Source organism: Pyxicephalus adspersus, chromosome 11 (assembly GCF_032062135.1).
Source record: "Pyxicephalus adspersus chromosome 11, UCB_Pads_2.0, whole genome shotgun sequence".
In the NCBI taxonomy this organism is placed as follows: domain Eukaryota; kingdom Metazoa; phylum Chordata; class Amphibia; order Anura; family Pyxicephalidae; genus Pyxicephalus; species Pyxicephalus adspersus.
The window spans coordinates 27,477,393-27,499,519 of NC_092868.1; the positions used below are offsets into that span (position 1 = coordinate 27,477,393).

Below are 22,127 nucleotides of genomic sequence, written 5' to 3' on the forward strand. Positions count from 1 at the left end.
CTAAATTCTTACTGTAGGTCAGTGGTTTAATAATTTATGGCACCAGGATCTGGATGTCAGCCCCAGACACCCTAACAGCATTGCCATATCGGCAATGTTAGCATTTGTTTTTGGTAGGGATGGTAAAATTTCATTTTCAGCTTTAGGAAAAGCAATGTACGAATGTAGAAAAAAATTGCCTAGTTTTCTGCATTTTGGCCAGCACGTGTGTGAGAGATAAAGGGAGTTAGCAATGTCATAAACATTGAATGGGTGGGCCTGGGCAAGTTAAGCAGTATAACATTGTACATGGGATAAAATTACTAATATATTCATTTTCTGTAGGAGTAATCCTGGTTTTTAATTTAAAGATACACTTCTTTGACCTGACTAAATCACAATTACAAAGCTGCAAAAATGAGTCACATTAGGCTGGTTAGCAATTAGCAGCATATGACATCTGTAAAAGAGGTGTGTCAATTAGCACATTGACATGTTGGTTTTCGAAGCAACATGAATCAGCCAGTCATTCTGGAGCAGTATAATCTCTGCCTGAATTGCAGATGATCTGGCTAAAAAACTGCAAACGAAATATGTCAAGGGGAATGGTCTCCAATTAAACAACAGATGACACCCCTGGGTAAACTGCAGCTGGAATTACAGAAACTGTGATCTCAAATAGCAGACAGACAGCCACTTGATAAGTTATGTGCCATAAATCAATAAAAGCACATCCTCCAAATTCTCACTTAGTTGAGCCACTGTAAACAAACATCTCATTGAGAAATTCACAAAGTTGGAATGACATTGCATATTGCTTGTATCTAAAACGAATAAGATGATGTAATGTGTAAAAACCTGAAATGTTGGGAAAATGGTGGAAGTAGGGATAGGCTTATTTAGAGAAAGTGAAGGAATATCTGATCTGATTAGCTCAGCTTATAAAGAGATTACATAATGATCCTTATTTTAAAATAAGTGACTGTGCATTGAAGTTTGAAAATGACAGTCATGTGGCTTAAAATAAAACCCTTGTTCTCTGAACCTAAATGTCTGTGGTCAATTTTAAACATGAAGGGATGTGTGTATTTAGATATGTAGTGATACAATCCTGACAGTGGTTCTAAACCATCACCACAGAATAGTTTTGTCTGGAGTTTAGTAACTCAACAAGTCTACAAATCAGCAGTATATTACCTTTTAAATGTGAGGGTAGGCAAATAGCCAAATAAAGCTAGAATACATATGTGTGAGCTGTCCTTATTGCTAGACATTTGTATCTTCTATTCAGTTTGTTAACATAGATAACCTCTGCATTACAATATATCCATCCTGTTACCTTTCTCCCTTTAAGTCAAAGCAATAAATGTTGAGCAAAAATCTGTGTGTTCTCATCTCAGCAAGCACTGTTTGTTGTTTTCACATGCCTGATTAGCATATTTTGCTCCCCTTACTGAACCAGCCTCATTGGTGTGCAGAAAATGTTGAGAAGCTAATATAACTACATAGAAAGGTATGTCTATTAAATGTAATATTAGACTCCTGTGGTCTGATATATGTGCCTTAACCTATTAAGAAAGTGTAATGTCACATTAACATGTAGATTAGTGAGGTTTCAGATTGATGTGTGCTTTAGGATCATGGTTTTCTGGGTTTACAAAAGTTTAATAGTTTTTTTAATGTGTAAAATTTCTAATTTTCCGTCAATATATGAAATGTATTTTTATCTAAAGACATTTTTGAATAAAATGTTTTTTAATTTTTCTTTCAGGTTTGAGCAGGCAATGGGGTCAGAGCTGCTACTTAACTGTATCTTGCTGCTGTGCCGTGGTACTGTAATGCCTATGGACCTCGTGTCTGTCACAACCTGCTCTGGTACTCGAAGTTTTTCTTTTCTGAGTGTGGCATGGGGCTTTATCTCTGATGTGGACATAGAAAGTGAAAAATACAGACACATGGGCTCTGCTCGTTTCACTGTGGGGACCATGGTAAGAGTGGCTTCACTGCGCACCTACAGAGGCCGCCTTTCTTATCTGCCAGTACTAGATGCTCACCGTCCTATTTGCAGGAGTATCACCTTATCCCCCAATGGAAGCCTTGCTCCTTTACAGCGTTCCCAGCTGCACCGCACTATTTCAGATATGGGCCTCTGTGAGGAGCGTAATATTATGTTTGAAAGAAGCACTGCTGTGCTTGACACTGGTGAGCTACCAAGCTTTGAGACTTCACCTTCTCCTGGTTCTCCAACAGCATTGCACACCTCCCAATTTACGTTTGACTCTGTGCCTAATGCCTTGTCTGAGCCTGATCGCATGCTGCCAAATGATGTAGGCTGTCCTACACACAGCCATGTAAATGGACCTAAGGATGATCTTCTGCCTCCTCTGGACCAACCTTTGCCCAAGTCCTGGGTTACTGTGGAAGGAGACTTTGTTCTAGTGCTGGGTATCTATCAGAGTCATCTTGGGGCTGACTTATTCACAGCACCATTTTCCTACTTTGATGATGGACTGATCCACTTGTTCTTTGTAAAGGCTGGAATCTCTCGGACAGCCCTTGTGCGTCTCTTTTTGGCTATGGAAAAGGGGACACATATTGGAATGGAATGTCCATACCTCGTTCATGTTCCTGTTCGAGCATTCCGTTTAGAGCCTCTCACAAAAAAGGGAATCCTTACTGTGGATGGGGAGCGGGTAGAATATGGCCCAATTCAGGCTCAAGTACACCAAAGACTTGGAAACCTTATCACCGGGTCGGGTAGAGTCAGTTTGACCTCTTTCTAGGCCTTGCTTTTATCCTCATGGTCTTGTGCAATGCAACAATCTCTCCTGTTTTAGCTACACTTTAGTGGATCAGTAATACAAATGATTGCTCTGGGTTACAAACTCTGACATTAATTTAATTTTTGGCATGTGCCTCTGTAATTTTCTGGTGCTAGTCACCAGTGGGAGCATGATCCGAAAGTGTGAGTTTGTTTTTCTTGAAATTGTAAATATGCAAGGAAAAATTTTAGGCAGGCTTTACTGATAATGCACTTAGGTAGAACTGCTTGCTGAAAATGATACTCTAGTTTTCTTACAATTTACTATTTATATGAGCTTCCTAAATCCTAATTATCCTTTATCTAATCCTTTATAAAGCAAGGATCAGTTATAAAAGATTAGAATCATTGAATGATGAAGTAAATGGCATCTGCAGGTCCCAAGCAAAGTATTGTTGATTGCCATTTGAAGCTGCTAAATGAAAAGCAATGCAAAGGTATGCACAAGCAATGGTTTCTCAGACTTGCATAAGGAATCCCTGGGATTTGTCCTGCTACATAGATGGGTAATGCTGCTTTGGTTACAATAACCTTACTCAAATAGCAAATATTTTTAAGGGGGTTTTCCATTTTCAGTAAAAGTTTAAAACCATTGTTTGAGACTGCTACCTGTAGGCTTCCTATTATGCCTCTTATTTCCCTGATTCAGCTAACACATGCAGACTTAAGTAAAAAGGTACAAAGGGTAGGTTAATGTGCATAATACGTTAACCACTAGCAAACAGACAAATTTCACTTTTCTGGATTTAAGAGTGAAAGATAATTTTTGGTTGATTTCAGTGGGTTAGTGGAGTTTTCCTTCCAGCATTACCATTGCCTTACTGAATAAGCTTGTTTAATTGATATTTCACAATAACCTGACATTCATCTGTTCAGTATAATGGTGCTGTACGACCACTTTTATATCTGAATACAAGGTTGGTCTCCAAGACACAGAATGGGAACAAGCTTCTTACTTTTGCAAGAGGTGTACTGAGGAGCAAAACTTTTGTTAATTGAAATGGGCATCTGCTTTTCATTTGACATGCAAATTAACAAATGCATTGTAAGCAAAGAAAACGGTTTAGTTTTACTCAGCAATAAATATTTAATGATTTACAGGTTATTTGGTTTAACTTTTTCTCTAAAACCATATTTGAAACCAGAAATTTGCATTTATTTCTTTTTCTATCACATCATTGCTTAATTTGCTTTACTACCCTACAATTGCTATGCATATTGTGCAAAGCTATGTTTGATATACATATTTCTGTTCAGTGCTTCAAATCTCTTCTACATTCCCTGAAAAACATTTGATGAGCTTGACTGTGATGCTTTTCTTCTGTTCAGTTTGATAGACTGGCTTTTTATTAATGGTTTGCATTCTATCAGATTGGCACAAATGAACTTTTTTTATTTTGTTATTCACAATGGATTTAATGCTTGTGTTTTATTATTTGCTGTGTCTTTTTACTGCTTGTGAGTTACTTCTTGATGGGTGATTACCAGATGCAACCTTAAAAGGGAAACTTTTATTTAAGTTTTCACTAGATGCTAGAAGGCTGCTCCAGTAGCTTCCTGTACATGTCTTGGTTTCTGATATCCTAATCAATATTTTAGGTGACCCTACCTGCCATTGTCCATAAGAGAGAGATGGGGGCTTATATCCCCCAATGAAAATGTTATTTATGTGAACTAAAAACATAAACCACCAAGAGTTGCAAGCCACAGAGGCAAAACATAAAGTGATGTAGAGCAAACAACTTGGGTAGGTAGGTCATACTCCAAACATTTATGGGTAGATTATGCATCTTCAAGGCAAAGGTTAAAACAGATTGTGACTCTGGGCCTATCACTGTTCATGGAATTATCCTTGTGACTAAGTACCACAATGCAATTTTCATTCAGGCTTTTTATTTGGATATTCCACCTATATTACTTCCACTTATTCAGTGAAAAACCTTGCATGCTGTGGTCAGATGTCTCCACACTCCACAAACAAGGGGAAGGGGGCACCCTTTAGCTTCACACATGTGTGTAGTAATCAGAACTGTAAAGCCTGTGTGCAACATTTCTAGAAGTACATCTGCTGTCAGAGAAATGTGAGGTCTCCATCTCCATCAAAGCTAATACACATCTGACCTTGTTACAGTAAAATAGACATACCAAAATAAATCTATCAAGCTTCATGTTTGTAATGCCAATATTTATATTATCATAATTACCTTCCACAAAGTCCCAATATATTGGTAGGCAGCACTTTATTAAATTAAGTGAACAGATTCCAAGCAAAATGGGTACAGAAGGTTTTATAATCCAAGGTTACAGAATACCAATCTATACTGACAAATAGGTTTTGGAACTTCCTATTCCCAGTACCAAGACTACTACTTTTAACACAAACACTGTTACAGAGCAGCAGTTTGCATTACTTGAAATGGTTTAAACAAAGCACTGTGGAATAAGGGTAAATGTAGGTTATTTTTATTACAATTAGCTGTTATTTAACTGTCAATAACATGATTTGTGGTTCTTACAGTTTTCATCTCTAACCTTAATAACCCAATAGTGGTTCTTCTACAGTGTGGTATTGGTTTACCAAATACAGGGGAGGTGACATGATATGTGTAACAACTCATCCCAGTCAATTAGGTATTGGCTTTCATGTTTCTGATTCTTGTAAAATGAAAGCAGTTTTCCCTTCATACTTCGGCTCTCTGTTCTGTTAATGAATATATATCTATAGTTCACAGTTCTAAACCTTGCTCTCTGGAAGGTTAAAGAGACCCTGTCACCAACCTAAAAAATAAAGGCAAAGAAAGATTGAGTCTTGACAATGTAGTGATTTATCTTTTTAATCACTTGGCATGTGCCTTTGAACTTGCTGAGGAATATAACTACATCAGCAAGTGGTAATTCCCTAAAAGGGGCTACATTTCATTCCTTACTGCTGTCATATTCCTCTTCCCTTCTTGTGGTGTCTTATTGTGTACGCTAACCCAGCTTTTCTGTCCCTTCCCTTATTTTCCTTTTATATAGCTGCCAGGGAAAGAACTAATATTCAAGCAGTGCCATTTCAGTGACAGGTCTCACCCATGATGGTAGCACCCACCATCAGTCTTAGTCCTCCTTATGTTAACATTGAAGCTTTATTCATAAAACATTGTTTATAAATTGTAGTGCTTTTACAAAATCCACAACAAATTTGGGCTGTCCATAGTAACAAATCAAATGCTGTCATTTTATATAGTAGATGTTGGGTAGAAACATCTTCCTTTTCTCTTATATCCATGTACTTTCTTCTCTATCCCTGAACTGTACACTGCCAGACCTTTGGGTTAGGTGGAGGAATATAGTAATGACTAAACACTTTGATCGGGCCTCGTTTTGTGAACATTAAAAACTGCAAGATAGTAGTTTCCCAATGCCTGTTACCTGATTGGTCACTCATGGCACCATGATCATTTTGTTTCCCATGTAGGAGGAAGATATATCCTACTAAGCAGAAATTGTTTATTGGTAAAGCTGTGCAAAATGCACTAAGCTACAGAAACCAAATTTCATGTCATTAAAATTATACTTTGCATGCTGTTTGTTTTAAAACTATTTTTACTTATGCAGTAAAGGTTTTAGTGCCTCCCAAGTATTCCAAACTGCCTCATCCAAAAGGTGTTCCTGAGTACACACATCTGCATTTTCCCTTTCTGGAAGCCGATAAAACTGCACAAGTGCTTGCATGAACTTTTGTTCCTATTGTTGTAAGTTAAATGCCATCCTTTTTTTTTTTTGTTTTGCCATCATTAAGGAAAGTGTGTAGTTTACAAAAACCCATGTGTCAGTTTTGCTGCAGGCCACTTTGGCAAAACCATGTTTTTATGTACTTTTTTTTCATTAAAAGGTAGCAGACTGAATAATACCATTGCTATGCAACAACATTGCAACAACAGGATACATGATTTAAGCATTTTGTCTTTGTTACCTAATGCATTTAGATATGGAGAAGCTTTTTTTAAATGATAAGTCCCGAAGCGAAGTGTACAGCTTCCTTGGGGAGGTTCTGGGTACTGTGCTGTACATATTATTGTTTTAATATTTCATAGGAAAAGTACTATTGATTGTTATTAGTAACAAAAGACTACAGGCTGTCATCGTCTTAGGAAATTTACATTTTTTATTGAATTTCAGTTTATTAAATTCCTGTCAGCTTGCTGTGTTGGGTATCATTGTTAATTAAACAACTACAGATTAGCAGCGTGTTTATATTATTTTGACACATTGTTATATTTGTTGTTTTGTAGCCAAATATAAACCAATTTAACACCTACTAGGTGTATATATTTAAAGCCACACCACACCACACTACCACACAACACTACCAATGACAGTCTGAAACACTTAGGCCCCTATTCAGACTTGTGGTCAAAAACTGCATGGTTAGTCACGTCCAGGCGCTTAGCAAACTGCTGTTATACCGCCGAGAGTGGCAGACTTGACCACAGGTCAATGCATTAGAACGCGTTGACTTTTTGGAGGCGGTGCAGGAAAAGCAAAAGCATGGTCAGAAGCACCTCAGCACCTCAAAAACAGCTGGGTGCAAACGCATGCACAATGCAGTTCCCAAACGCTTACATACAGTTGAAGGAGAGCGATGGGAGCATGGATGAGTTTGCAATGCAGTGCTGTGGTTTACCGCTACTAGGACCTTAGTATACTGTGTTGCCAGGCCTGCCAAATACAGTTGCAAAACAACATTTGTGTATCCTTTGAAATGATCTTTGTGTAAATGATCCCTAAAATGTGGTTTGATCATCATCAGTGATACATTGGAGGCAGCCTTAGTCTTTGTACAGACGTCCAACAGACATCAAAGGATTGTCTCTGTAAACAGTATTTTGTGATCATTTCCAGTGACATTTGATTGAAGGAGCACTGTACACACAGCACCATTCTGTTTCATAATAGGGGGGAGGGTTGAGCTGTTCTCTTCTTCGTAGAAAAGCACAGTGCATTGATGAATTATTTTGGGGGACCACTTTGCACATGTCAGTTTTTTGCCTGAAATGAGTGGAAATGTTCGTCTTGAGTGACTATTATCTGTCATGTGTACAAGGCTTTATGGATATTTAACCTTGTAGCAAGTGTATTGTAAAATCTGTTTAAACTGTCCATGTCAGAAAAAGGCATGTAAACATCTAGGGCAGTAGTGTATTGTAGAGATGCTTAGCGTTGGAGGTCTAGCTTAAATTATCTGCCCCATATTAAAAAAAAGAAATTCATATACACAAAGGTTTAGGTTTTGGAATTGATAAACCAGGGGTTCTGACTTCAGTCCAGTTGAGATGAAATGTCCACACAAGAATGCCTACAAAATCAATTAATTATAACTTGAGGGATTGTTTAAAATGCTAATTGTACTAATATGCTAAATGTACTTTGATTCAGTAGCTACAAGAAACAATTGGTTAAACTAAGGACCTATGCATTGGTTCCAGTATCTTTTCACACTGTAATTGCAGTAATTGCTAAAACAGTGTATTTGATAAAAATATAAAACCCTTTTGTGTTTTTTTACTAGTTTAAGAAAAAGATATGGGTGAATTAATTTTGTTAATGCATAATCTTGTCAGCAGTGCAAACTTGATTCTGGTAAAAGGGAAATTCCTAATAAAGGTACAACCCTGAAGTGGTTTATTATGCCAGGGTTGCTTCCTTTCCCTCTACTTCCTGCCCTGCATCTTGGAAAGTTCCAAGATGTCCCACCACCTGCACATTCTTATTGTTCCTGCTCTGTTTGTACACAGAAATACAAATGTCTGGGATCCTATGCAATATGGGAAATTTCATTATTGCAGATGGTGATGTTTGCATGCAACAACTGAACATTGTATGCTAGGGGTCCTCTGTCCATGTTTGCCTTAAGCATACTGTGTTTGTCTGTGGAGTGTCAGTTTAATATCGGAAATTCATGTTTTTGTATTCAAGTAATTGTGTTTTTGCAGTTGTATTTGTTTATATTGGCAGAGTTACATAAGATCAGCAAGGGGTTTGGTGGATTACTGGTTCCTATCTGACACCTTGTAACAGGGCACAGCCTTAGATGCGGTATTATGTTTTATATTTACAGAATGGCTTGAGGTTTTTAATATTTCTGAATATCTTATCATACAAAAGACAACCAAATCCTCCAATTTTGATTCTTTAGTTAATAACATTTAAATATGGCATTATTTGGTGCCTGCTATCAATAAAACAAAACTGAGCTGCATGTTATTAGGGGACATGTGTACATTCACATTGTAACTTCTAAACTTCAAGTACATGGCCTTAGATCTCTGCCCAAGACAAACATCTCATCTCATTGTTCAAAATGAACTCTAGCCTTCTTTTTGTTAGCAAGACAGGGGTCAACCAGTTGCCTCCCTGTTCTTTGGTTCCTGTAATGCTTTATATAAGACACATCTGCCAGTTATTTCTTTTCCAGATATATTTGGCTTGCAAAACACATTCACACATGGAAATCTGAGCCACACTCTAGAACACAATAGTGGTTGGACAATATTTATTCAGGTTGTTTTGATTTTTAAAGCACTGAGTCATTGAATGCCTAATAACATAGGGAAACCCTATTCGGATTCTATTTATCTTGAGTCTCTGCTGGAAACACCTGTTTCCTTCCTGACAGTAAGGAAAGTATTTTAATTCTTTGGATTAAATCTAGGAATATTCACAGCCAGCATTTTGTTTTATTTCTTTTGCTGTTATTATGTACAGCCACTCTGGTGCCCAAAAGAAAGATAATTTCTGTGTCTATAGAAAGATTATTCTAAAATGACACCTACATGTAATGTGTTGTACCCCATTGGAAATTATTTTCTGATGCCATTTAGTAACGGTCTCCTAAATAGGTGAGGATGTTCATATTGTATTATATGCAGGTTGTATAAACATAGAATACTGGAAGTATTCAGGACTTTTGGTATCATGTTACCTTTTAGAAGATGGCTGGTTTGACACTATTAGCTAAAGAATAGATGTTGCATTTAGGAAGTTGATCGGCATAACCTTTGGAAAACTTCTCTTGCCTTGAAACGATAGGTGGAATTAAAACACACGTAGTTACATAGGTCATGTTGGGAGCACTGGACTGATTGTAATATGAGAGATATTGGCATTAAACGCAAATAAATCACAATATTATTATGTGCATAAAGTTGATCTTAGGCAACAAATGTATCTAGCTATCATACCTACTGTATATTCACCCCAGCCATCATATTTAAAGGAAAATCTTCAGGATTTCAGCCATCTTAATTGACTGGGCCAGGATGACGTAATGTCCAGGCAAATACATGGAAGTTTAATTACGACAAGCGCAGGGGAAGCCGGGATTACCAGGTATCCTGAAAATTTAAACTGACACTCTTCATGCGCAGCTCAGCTTTTTGCCAGAAGGCCGGAGCGATTTGGCAGGAATATTACAGAAGGGACATCACTTGTACATTTCTGCAATAATGACCCGCCTGATTATGTCTCTTTAAAAGTGGAATTTTATTTTCACATTAATGAGCCGTATACCAACTTCTTTTATTACAGTCTTTATCAGCCTTATCAAAACCAGTGTTTTCTTTTTTGTTCACCCTGTGGTCGCTTGAGATTTTTTTGGGCATTTAAATTAAACAGTTATCCATCCTCTAAGAATTTGCAATTTTCACTGACTTTTTTAAAGCTGGAGCAGTCTTTTCATAGATTTTTTTCTCATTTATAATGGAGGGAGGATTTTGCATGTACCTTGACATGCTCTGTAAAATCTTTGGAAAATGTCTAGGCTGAACAGTGGGGGTCTCTAGAAGTAGACTTAAGCTACGTACACACTTCCAATTATTATCGTTGGAAAACGAACGACGAACGTTCATGCACGATATATACGACCGATCGTATAGCACCGATCCTGCACATAGAGTTAACGACACGATCGTTCGTAGATATTGTACACACACTTGCACCTTGCAGTGCACCCTCTGTATTTACTTTCATGCAGTCTTCTCTTTATGGTAGACTTGGATATCGATACGCCTACTTCCTGGAGAGTGTTGTTCACTTGGTTGGCTGTTGTGAAGGGGTTTCTCTTCAGCATGGAAATTATTCTGTGATCATCCACCACTGTTATCTTCCATGGATGTCCAGGTCTTTTGGCGTTGCTGAGTTTACCAGTGCTTTGTTTCTTTCTCATGATGTACCAAACTGTAGATTTTGTCACTCCTAATATTGTAGCAATTTCTGGAATGGGTTTTTTCTGTTTTTGCAGCGTAAGGATTGCTTGTTTCACCTGCATGGAGAGCTACTTTGACCGCATGTTGTCTGTTCACAGCAAAATCTTCCACATACAAGCACCTCCCCTCAAATCAACTCAATGCCTTTGATCTGCTTAATTGATAATGACATAAAGTAATTGCCCACACCAGCCCATGAAATAGCCTTTGAGTCAATTGTCCAATTACTTTTGAGCCCCTGAAATGAATGATTGTGTAAAAAAAAGGCTTTAGTTCCGCACATTTTATGCAATCTTTTTGTTCCATTGAATTAAAGCTGAAAGTCTGCAGTTCAACTGCATCTGAGTTGTTTCATTTAAAATTAATTGTGGTAATGTACAGAACCAAAATGAGAAAAAAGTTGTCTGTCCAAATATTTATGGACCTGGATTTGTACATGCTAAGAATAGCACACATGCCTTATTTTCAGACAGTAAGAGGCACAAATCATACAGTCACAGTAATGTAGTGATATGTATTTCTCTAGTAATAAAGCAGTGATAAGAGTTATCATCTACATCCTGAAGATGGTGATACCAGTACAAGTCAGTAGGAGGATGCTGACGCTTCCTTCTGTCAATTACCACACCATTATTGTTGTGTTATTCAGGTTACTTCTGCCTTATCTCTCCTGGAAGACATTCAGTAACCCTACTGAATGGCTTCCTTTATCACTGCAATTCTCTGCCATACTTTTATTAATCATGATTGTATCAATACCTTGATATATGCACAGAAAAGTGCAGTAAACATTATTAAGAAAAAAATAATAAAGCTTCAATCTCAGATTGGGTTGTGAGATAAAAGTCTGGCTAACATAAAATCTGACAGATTCAAATCATTTACACTTCAACACCAGGAGCAGCAGAATTAGGGATCAGAAAATGCTAGCCATTGTGGCTACAGTGCAGCAGAACCCAGGGAAGGTGCAGTGGACCTTGTAGTAAACTTTTGAACTATATGAATCTTTTTAGGCAATTATAAGCTTTGCTATTCTCCCATATTAAAATGATATGTAGCAAAAATAGCTAAAACAGTTCAAACCTAAAGCAGAACTTTCAAAAAACAATACAATAAAATTTACCTTTACAGGTAAAAACCCTTGAGCTCTCTGGTAGGTCCCGGCTTCATTCCTTTTTCGGACACAGCCATCTTTTTTCTTCTTCTGGCTATTTGTCATGCCACCCGATCTCTTCCTTGCATAGTGGGAGATCTGGTGGTGCAAGCAAAGATGTGTCTTTCCAAAAATGTAAAAAAAAAAGCACTTTTTTTTTTACATTTCACAAAAGCCTGACCAGCTCCTGAAGGAATAGGCTGCTGAGCATGCTTTTTTTTTTTTAAATAAAATGAAAGGCTGTTCACTTAATATGTGCTAAGTACTACTATTATACCCTTTACTAGCCTCCTGGATGTTGACTGGAAGTACATCTGTGGCATGCTTGTATGTGGCTTATAAAGAGGTTGTATGCAGGTCAGACCCTTGTAAACAAGTGAACACCACAAATGTTCTAGGCAATCTAGCAGCACCATAAAGAACACTGTTCACATTCATTAGCCATTCAGTCATGTGTTTAGGGTAAATGAAATAAATTTCTGCTTAATAAAAGAGGGGCCCTCAATTTTAATTTCCCCTTGAGCTTCTCTTTACAGAATTTTGTGAACTCACAGCAGAATGATTCTCCTAGAACATCTGCCCATCTCTGTAATACAATGAGGGTGCAGGAATCTGTCCCCTCTTAATTAGGGTCCTCTCTGCATATAGTAATCTAGAGCAAGAATGATTCCCTTGTTTACTACAACTTGTTAAAGTTGTAAGTTCTATTTATCATGCATTATTTTATTCTTCAACTGATGTAACAAATAATCTTTAAACATCCACACCATTTTTAGTATAGCAATAATCGCACACTTTGAATGTCAAGCCTTCATTTTGCCCTAATAACCCTTTTTGTGTTTGTGTATTTTGTTCTGTTTGTAATTGTTATTGTAATGTACTCAATAAATTGGTTTGTAATTCTCTCCATGAAGACTTACTAATTCAAGGCTTCTCGAGAGACTTGATTTATTCCTAATGTTCATGCTTATAGGTTCGATAATATATTGATTTAAATGATGTCAGATTTTTGTTTTCCTGAAGTCTGTTTTATTGGACAATAACTGTTTGAACTACTGAGTTAGAAAATTGGCATTATTTTCTATATGTTTAAGGTTTTTTAATGTCTTAAATAAATGGATTGTTTAAACTGTAAAATGCCAGCAAGCTTTTCACTGTATATGTAGTTAATATTTAAAAATTAGATCTATGCAATAAAATGGAATGTGATGCTTTAAAACACTTGTCTCTGTTTATTTTTTAAAAACTCTACACAGGGCAAAAAATTCATTTGTGCTAATTGCCAAAATAAGGCATTCGAGAAAGCTCTTTCTGCCTTCTATATGAAAACCTAGTCTGCTTTTTATTTGCCTATTTTTAAATGTCACAACCCCTCCTCGTAACATGAGATGTAGTCTTGACTCCCTGTTGTAGACACAGGGGACACAACATGACACTGCTTGAGCTGCATATTGCATTTGTGTCGGTGGCTTGACGCGTGTTGAGGGACTTGGACTTGTAATACTCTTCAAAGATTTGATCATTGTAATAACGCATGGGCCACAGGAAATGTCCTATCAATGTCTTAGATATTGCTGGATTTATTTTGTCATGTATTCCATTCTGTAAAAATTCTACTAAATAAATCCTGAAGATATGTACTGCTATGACTTTTTGTGTCAAGTGGTAAAGATGTAGAGATTCTCTGTTAATTTTAATGGAGGTAAGCTTCAGATGTCCTGCCTGCTGAATTACAGAACAGAAGAGAACAAAACTGCCAGGATTTTAAAAAAACCTCTGTGATGGTATTACTTTACTATTTACTTTCACTTTTTCACTTAACATGTTAACACATTTGTGTATGTGTGTGCTTGTATATAGGCATACAGTAAAACAAAAGTACACCATTTTTTCAATTCTAAGGAGTTATGTAGCAGGACATATTGAAAACATTATCTGGTCATTTGCAGGTTATACAATTATGTAAATTTAACCTTTTGTAAAATAAAACACACCTGATTCCATCATATCATTATTTATTTACCAAAAATGAAGCCATAGTGGAGAAGCCATTTGTGAAAAACTTAGTTCCCCCTATGATTCTAAAGCTTGTAGATCAACCTTTAGCAGCAATAACTTGAATTCCTCAATTTCTGTATGACTTTTTCAGTATCACACATTGGGCCTGATTTATAAAAGCTCTCCAAGGCTGGAGTATACGCTTTCATCAGGGAAGCTGGGTGATCCAGAAAACCTGAAATGGATTTCATAAAAGTAATTTTCTATTTGTTAGCAAATGTTTTCAACCCTGGATCAGATCCATCCCAGGTTTGCTGGATCACCAAGCTTCACTGAAGAAAGTGTATCCTCTCCAGCCTTGGAGAGCTTTATTAAATTAGAGCCATTGTTGTAGAGGAATTTTGGCCCACACCACACTTCTTTAATTGCTTTAGTTGAGGTTTGTTGGCATTCATTATTTCACAGCTCTCTTAAGGTCCCACGTTTTAGTTCTGGAGTTATTTCTTTTTCAGCTATGCAATTGTCAATTTAGTGGTGTGATCGGGATCATTGTCCTGTTGCATGACCCAATTTTGACCAAGCTTTAGCTGTCAAGATGGCTTTACATTTGACTCTAGAATACTTTGGAATACAGAGGAGTTCATAATCAACTCAATGAATGCAAGGTATCCAGATCCTGTGGCTGCAAAACAAGCCCAAATCATCACCCCTCCACTACCATGTTGGTCAGTTGGTATGAGTTGCCTGTAATGATATGCTATGTTGGATTTTCACCAAAATGACGCTGAGCATTATTCCATACATTTCTACTTTGGTCTTGTCTGTATGAAAGATATTGTTTAAGAAACCTTGGGGTGTTTTCAGAACCTTGAAACCTAAGCTGCCTGCCATGTGCGGTGGTCCCCAAGAAAATTTTGGTGGTCCACAGCTCTGGCCAGTGCTTGTAAATAATTCTCACTGCAGAATGAAGGGTTGTTTGGAAATTGATTTATAACCCTCTCCAGATTGATGGGCTTTTATAGAGGTCGTCATACTTGCTGATGATCAATTAATAAAGTGTTTTTAAATAGCAGTACCTGGCTGCTACTTTCTGTCTTAATTCCTAAGGAAGTGGTAGTTAACGTTTTACACACTGCTTCTGCATCTGGACTTAGGCAATAGTAAATAAAACGCTGTAACGTCTGGTGGTGTTGCATTTACTTAATTCTAAGACCTGGTTGGATTGTTTTAATATGTCCTGATATGCAAAACCTTGAAGGAAGATATACTTTTTTATCATGACTGTAGCATAGGTGAGTATTTAAATACAAGATTAGGTTTAACCCCAAGTATGAGGTAGGGTTAGAATGTGATGGGGACCTTAAGGTCATATCCTAAGTACTAGGTAGAAACTTACCAGCATTGAAGGCTTATCATTGTGTGTAGGATATGGAGACATGGGGGTTCATAAATGGCCAGACTATACCAGTATAATATATCTATTATACAGATTTGTTTTTTTTTCTTTCTATACAATGCTATTGAAAACAGACTTACCTATTTTACAAAAATATTCGCTTTAGCATGATTTAGTTGTCAGTGGTGTCATGAAAGCAGCTGTGGCCTACATTGCAGGTCACTGAATTTCTGTGGTCAGAAGGCTAAAGATCCATCCCCAGATGATTAGAAGAGCTCTTACTCCTCTTATATGATATTAAAAACAAGATATCAGCAATGTACCTTCGAAATGTAGAGATGTTCCAGAATATTACACACTTAATGACTGCTAAATATGTGTCTGTGTTAAACTAAACAGTTGTTCTGTGAATTCTATTTCTGTTGTACTGCTAGGAACTTACAGTAGATCAGTCATCAGCTTGCATACAAATACATTTGCAAAAGGAGAAACATAGAAGTTGCCGTTCTTGTTGCTTGACTTTCATGGTGACCCATTTGCTTTAACATTGAGTGGCTAACCTAGGACAAGTCTGCAGGAAAGGACCTTTGACTGTTTGACTTATATGATCTTGAATCCACACAACTATCATTTTCAGATGTAAGCCAGCAGGTGAAACACAACATTTTTGTCCCGGAAGAACTTACTTTAAAGATACACTCTAGTAATTCAATGTATTACACAGACCTTGGGGTTAAAGGTACAAAGACTGTTGAAAAGTTTAAGCTGTGTTTTTGCTACCACTCCGCTCACAGATCAGCTGTTTAGCAAACTTCAGCATCACCAGCCTCCCTTTGGCCATGAAGTTCTAACTTTTCTTGGCATCCCCTGCACTTATACTTAGGCTGTGCACAGCTGAAGGGGATTTTAGAGTAGGAGGTGCGGCCAATGAACAGATTGGTTCCTAGATTTAAATCTGTCCTGCTATAGGCCTCTAACCCTATTAAAGCCTTCCAGGTTCCAAGCTTTGTATGCTGGATTCCCAGCATATTTCCTGTGACTTACCAAGCTATACTCTGCCCATTTATCTTTCTGAATACCTGGCCTTACCTTAGACCGTCTAGACCTTGATCCTTGCTTACTGCCTGCATTGACCTTGGACTGTCTTAACCTTGCTTCTCATCAGCTGCCTGCCCCTGATCCTGGCTTGCTGCTTTCACTCCTTGCTGAAGTACCTGATCTCTGGCTATCCCTGCAGTAAAGTTCTCTGTCCCACTCCCCCCTGGAGTCGAGAGCCTAGAGGCTGTAACCTAGTGTTCTGCCTGCAGCAAAGTAGCTCTGTAGTCATTAGGGTCACTGGCCCATTGTGGGGTGCTCTGGTGAAGTCCAGGAGACACTTACACTCTGTGCCCAGGGTAATCCAGTGTCACCTGACAGGGGGTGTAGACCTAATAGTTTTCTTTGATTGCCTAATCCTATGTAAGCAAAATTTAAAAAAGGCAAGCTTAGTGAATAATAATCAACACTGTTGCACTGCTGAACCTTTAAATGACTGTCGCTCTTTCCAGTGATGTGATATAATTCCCCAAAACAGTTTCATCCACTCCCATGTATTTATACTTGACCATTCCATTGCATATGTGCCAGTCAAGCAACAATCCATGATCACCCCAAAGAAAGCAAGGAGGAGGAATTTGCACAGCCATTTACTGTTTCTGGAATTGTCCTAATGATTATAAAAACTGGAAACAGTAACTTTTTAGGAAAATATCAGCTAACAAACACAGCAAGTTTGAGGCTCCACCTAAGAAGCCAAGCAGTGGTTGTGGGCCTAAAATTAAAGTCAAGGTAAAGGTCTTTTACTATCATTCTAAGAAAAATGTTTCATTGTAAACCTTATGAGCAGAGTGGGGTAGATTCGGAAACCTATTCTGTATCCTATACATATCTGTATTCTGGCTTCAATACAGGTAGTCCTCAGGTTACATACGAGATAGGGACTGTAGGTTTGTTCTTAAGTTGAATTTGTATTTAGGTCAGATCAGGTACATTATTTTATTAAATGCAGTTAGCACAGATGTTTGTCTCATTAGTCAGTGAGGTGTCCGTTATTGCATAAAATCCTCACTATGAGCTAATCACAAACAAAGCAAAGAGTTTGTCTTGGTCATAAAAGGGTTACAAGAGGCTGCAGAAAAAGCTCAGTCCTTAAGATCATCCACAACCTCAGCTGTGTTTAGCAAAAGATTTCTTCTGCAAGTCTCTTCCAATGGGTCAGCGACTCAAAGTATTAAGGATAGAAACAGCCAAGCAACTGGACCCTGGAAAGCTACTTACTGGAACAATGTGGTATAATTTGCTTTTATGTACCTTCAAGATGGTAGATTTTTTTTTTTTGGGGGGGGGGGGGATTACACTTTTGAGATATACCAGAACCCTTTAGTTCATAAATGGGGAAAAAAAACTCATTAACAGACCCAGATTCATTGGTAGGCACAGTAGGCATGAGCATGTAATCAGTGATTGACCAGTATAAAGAAAAAATGTTATGCTCCAGGAATAGAAATCCAGACTTGCCATCATCCTTGGGTATTTACAGGATTAACTGATGTAGTTGGCTTTAACAGGACCACTGTGGGTGAATGTAAGCCAAGGTGCTACAATGCAGTACTGAACTGTTTTTTTGATTTCTGAAATATACATTAAAGCTGATAAGCACTTTGAAAACAAAATTGTATAAAGCTTTAATTAAGTACAAAGAGGAGACTAGAGTTGGGCTAAGAGAACATAATCTTTGGAAGTGTACAATCCATTGACCTATCTTACCAACTTCAATGCAGAGATGCTGAGTAAATTACACATTGTTAACCCCAGTAACTAAATTGTCCCACATTTACCAACTTAGAACCACTGAAGTTGAAGGACACAGAAGTCATTTTCTCTAAACTTCGGAAGATAGATAAGAGATATCAAATCCTTGCCTTTATATATACAAGGTGAAAGACAATGTCAAATATTCCAACCCAGGTTATGGTAAGCAAACACCTTCATATATTTGTGTGTGTCACAAGATCCGTTTACATACTGAATGTACTGAATTTCTCACATACGCAGCATTTGCAGGGTGTATAGAAAAAAGTAGTACTACAATTTTCTATGTACTACATTAGGTTCACACATCTCATGTTAGATTTCCCCTCTTTTGTCTTCAAAAAAACTCAACTTTGTGATCCATAATTTTGTCAGAATTATTTGCCACATGGTCATGCTGCAAACTATTTCCTCCACCTCTCCCCAAAGCATTCATTTAGTTAATACTGTCTGTCCCTACCACATCTGTATGTTACAACATGAATTAGGATTTTATGCATAGGACAACATTATCCCTAACATCATCTTTCCAATACTTAGGTCTTGTACTGATGCTCAATAATTTGTATTCAAAATTAAATTTAGCATTTTTCTGCTGCCAGATTTTCATATAAAACAATTGTCTCGGGTTGCGGCGTGACTTCTAATTTTGGGCCCTCTCTGCCAAAGTCTTTGATGGGGCCACCCTTCCTGCAGAGCCCCAAACTTTGTGTGGTGACCAGCATGGCCAAGCAACCTATTCACTAGAAGTCACTCAACAGTGTGTCATTGATAATATCCCTTCCTACCACCATGCAGAGTAGTGAATAATGTAAATATACATCCCACAGCATAGATTCTTTCTCATTTATGTAGCCACATGCTGTCATTCACCTCTATTCTGCTTCCAATGGTACGTGTATGCCAAGGGACCTCATGAGACATTCAAAAGGCCTCTGGAGCAGATATTTTATGTGAGAAAGCAGTGATACATTTGTATGGATAGGACACAGCCTCTACTAAATCAGAACCAAAGCTCTCCAATCATCAAAGAACATTGATTCATCTGACCTCTGCAATGAGTCCACTGCTTTCACACCATCCATTCACATGTAAGTTGCTGGGAGGGAAAGAAAAAACTGTTAGGCATTGAACACCATTTGTTTTGATGCACCTACAATGTAATTAGGTATTTAAAGTGAGGGTTTGATTTGAGTTTAATATCTTTTAGACTTTTCTGTTTGTATGTGTGCCTCACTTAAATAACTAATTTGGTGGTAAGCCAGGATCAATATGGCATTCCATAAGGATACTATTTTAAAAACATGGTAAAAATTTCCCTAATTGTATCCTTAGGGTTATTGATTTGTGTGAATTCAGCTCTCTGCCAACTTTGGAGTGTTTTATATATTAATGGTCCATGACCTAGAACAAGCCTATGATCAGGGTGTCAGCCTTGGAAACTACACCTTTAAAAACCAAGCCAAGTTATTTTCATGCTTAAAGGTTTACTCTAAAGTGAATCTACACTTAAGCATTTTGTGATCAGGTTCCATTTAGGATGGAGTAGCCGGGAAACGAACATCTCTGGGTGGCACAAGTGAGTGAATTGCTGAATCAAGCATTTCAAGGTCTATCAAAATTGTGTTAGGATGGGTAATTAATAGCATACCTTGCATTATATTACCTTGCAGACTTCTTCTGTAAAAAACTTCAAATTCATTAAGACTGAATTTGATTATGTTTTATGTGAATTTTAAAATTATGCAATATTAAATTGATAACATTTGAAAGTTGATATTGGAAAATTAATGCCTTAAAAATACCATTATCTATTGGGCTTTTTGTATCCCAAAAAACTTTTTTAATATAATATGTGCTATTGGGGATGTGGCGTTATGATGTAATGGTTTGGCACTATTGGGGAAAACAATATACTTACAACCTATAATCAACCATTAACGTGTTACCTTAATAGTCCAACCTATGGATCTTCAGAAAGATTGCTAAATCCCAGGCTATTTCTGTAGTGTATCCTGCCTTTCATATTATGATGCACAACCAGCCTTCAAATAGATGTAAACACCACTCAGGGTTTTGTCAAAATGTATAAATATGCTACTTACCTGCCTTACCTGCTAAATATGCTGCCAAAGGGCCCCCAACAACTCCTAACCTCATCGCCTTGGGTTCTTCTGGGTTTAAGGTCCTCTACCAACTTCATTGTCCAAGTGGAGATCGTGTAGCTTCCACACATGTGCACAGGAGCTGCATCATCCTGACATGCAATCTTGCTGAGTCTGTACATTTAACCCTGCTTGTGCAACAAAGAGAAAAAAGTCCTGACAAGCAGGCAGAAGAGGCAACTTCATGGTCTCTTTTGCCATTAAAGTAACTACTTATCAGGCCTGTACGTATGCTTTACTATGGTGACCAGGCAGTCCCTCCAACCATAATAACTAGGATGCCACCACTGATACCAATACAAAAAGGTGGAGAAGCCATGGTGGACACATGTGAATGAGCAGGATGAAAAGTCAGGGCAGGTGTAACACCCGGAAAATAATACCATTACCCCATTCTTATTGCTGTTTTGTTTGTATTTAGAATTTTTTGTACCATGTTATGTTAACAAGTCACCAGTAGATGGCAGCCTACGTCATACTATGTACATTCAGCTGCAGATGAGTTTTATTTGCTGAAACCTTTTTAGACATTGGGAGTTTGTATAAACATGTCTGAGTACTTTTGCATTAAATAATATAAACACTTATTTATAATGGGTTTGGCTCTGCACTCAAACTTTAAAATGGCTCTAGTCTGCCTTTTTTTGTGGGTTATCAATTATCCCTAATGTAAAGATGAAATTGCAATGCACTTTTCCAAAAATCAATAGCTGACATTTGAATCCTTAATTTTATTCTGAATGAAGATGTAGTATTTGCAATGTTTTTGATATATTGTAAAGGTTAAAAAAATCAGTGCATGTCTTTATTTCTAATAATATAATTTGCTGTCACCAGAAGGCTTATCTTATTGATAACTCATATCAAGTGCATCTCCTTCTCACTTCAATATGGAATATTTTGCATAGATACTTTTCTTCAGATTTCTTTTGGTCAGTCATATGATGTTATGGGAGCATCTTCTCTACATTGGTGGTAAAAGGTTCTGGATGATATAGAGAGATTGCAAAATTCAGGAACAAAAAGCAGGTTGGTTGCCATCAAAAGGACACAATAATGTAGGATGGCAAAGAATTGAGGGCGCAGGGCTGGAGCATGGAATGGTGCAAAATATGTTGCTGAGTTTCAAAAACTCAACATTTTTACTTTACATAAAAGGGTAGACAATCCAATTTGTAAAGATTGTATTTTTTTGTTCAAGTGCAACACCCTTCAAAAAAAAAAAAAAAGGGAGCGCAGAGCCTCTTGGGATACCTATGTCAAGAATCCCGGGAGGCTCTGGCGGCTCCTTCTGCTTATGGCCGATATTGCGGCTTTTTTTTTCGCTAAGGGGAAAAAGAAGCCGATCTCACGCTTGTGCAGCGAGATCAGCTAGCTTTTACACTACCTTTATAGCGGACTATGTCACCCGATCTTGCACCTACGCAGTGTGAAATCAGGCAACGTAGCAAGGAGACCGGAACAGGAGACTAAAGATGGCGACCCTGGTGCTCCCTCCCTTTTTATTTTTACTTTA

General features: G+C 37.6%; 1 protein-coding gene across 1 annotated transcript in view; it reads left to right on the forward strand.

The window, feature by feature from the left end:
* The window catches only part of SPHK2 (sphingosine kinase 2), a 28,919-nt gene extending 21,894 nt beyond the window's left edge, over positions 1 to 7,025 (forward strand). The window contains exon 6 of the mRNA XM_072427066.1: positions 1,751 to 7,025. Within this exon, the coding sequence (XP_072283167.1) occupies positions 1,751 to 2,762 (1,012 nt within the window). The 3' untranslated portion in view covers positions 2,763 to 7,025. The remainder of the gene's footprint in view (positions 1 to 1,750) is intronic.
* Positions 7,026 to 22,127: the final 15,102 nt, after the last annotated feature.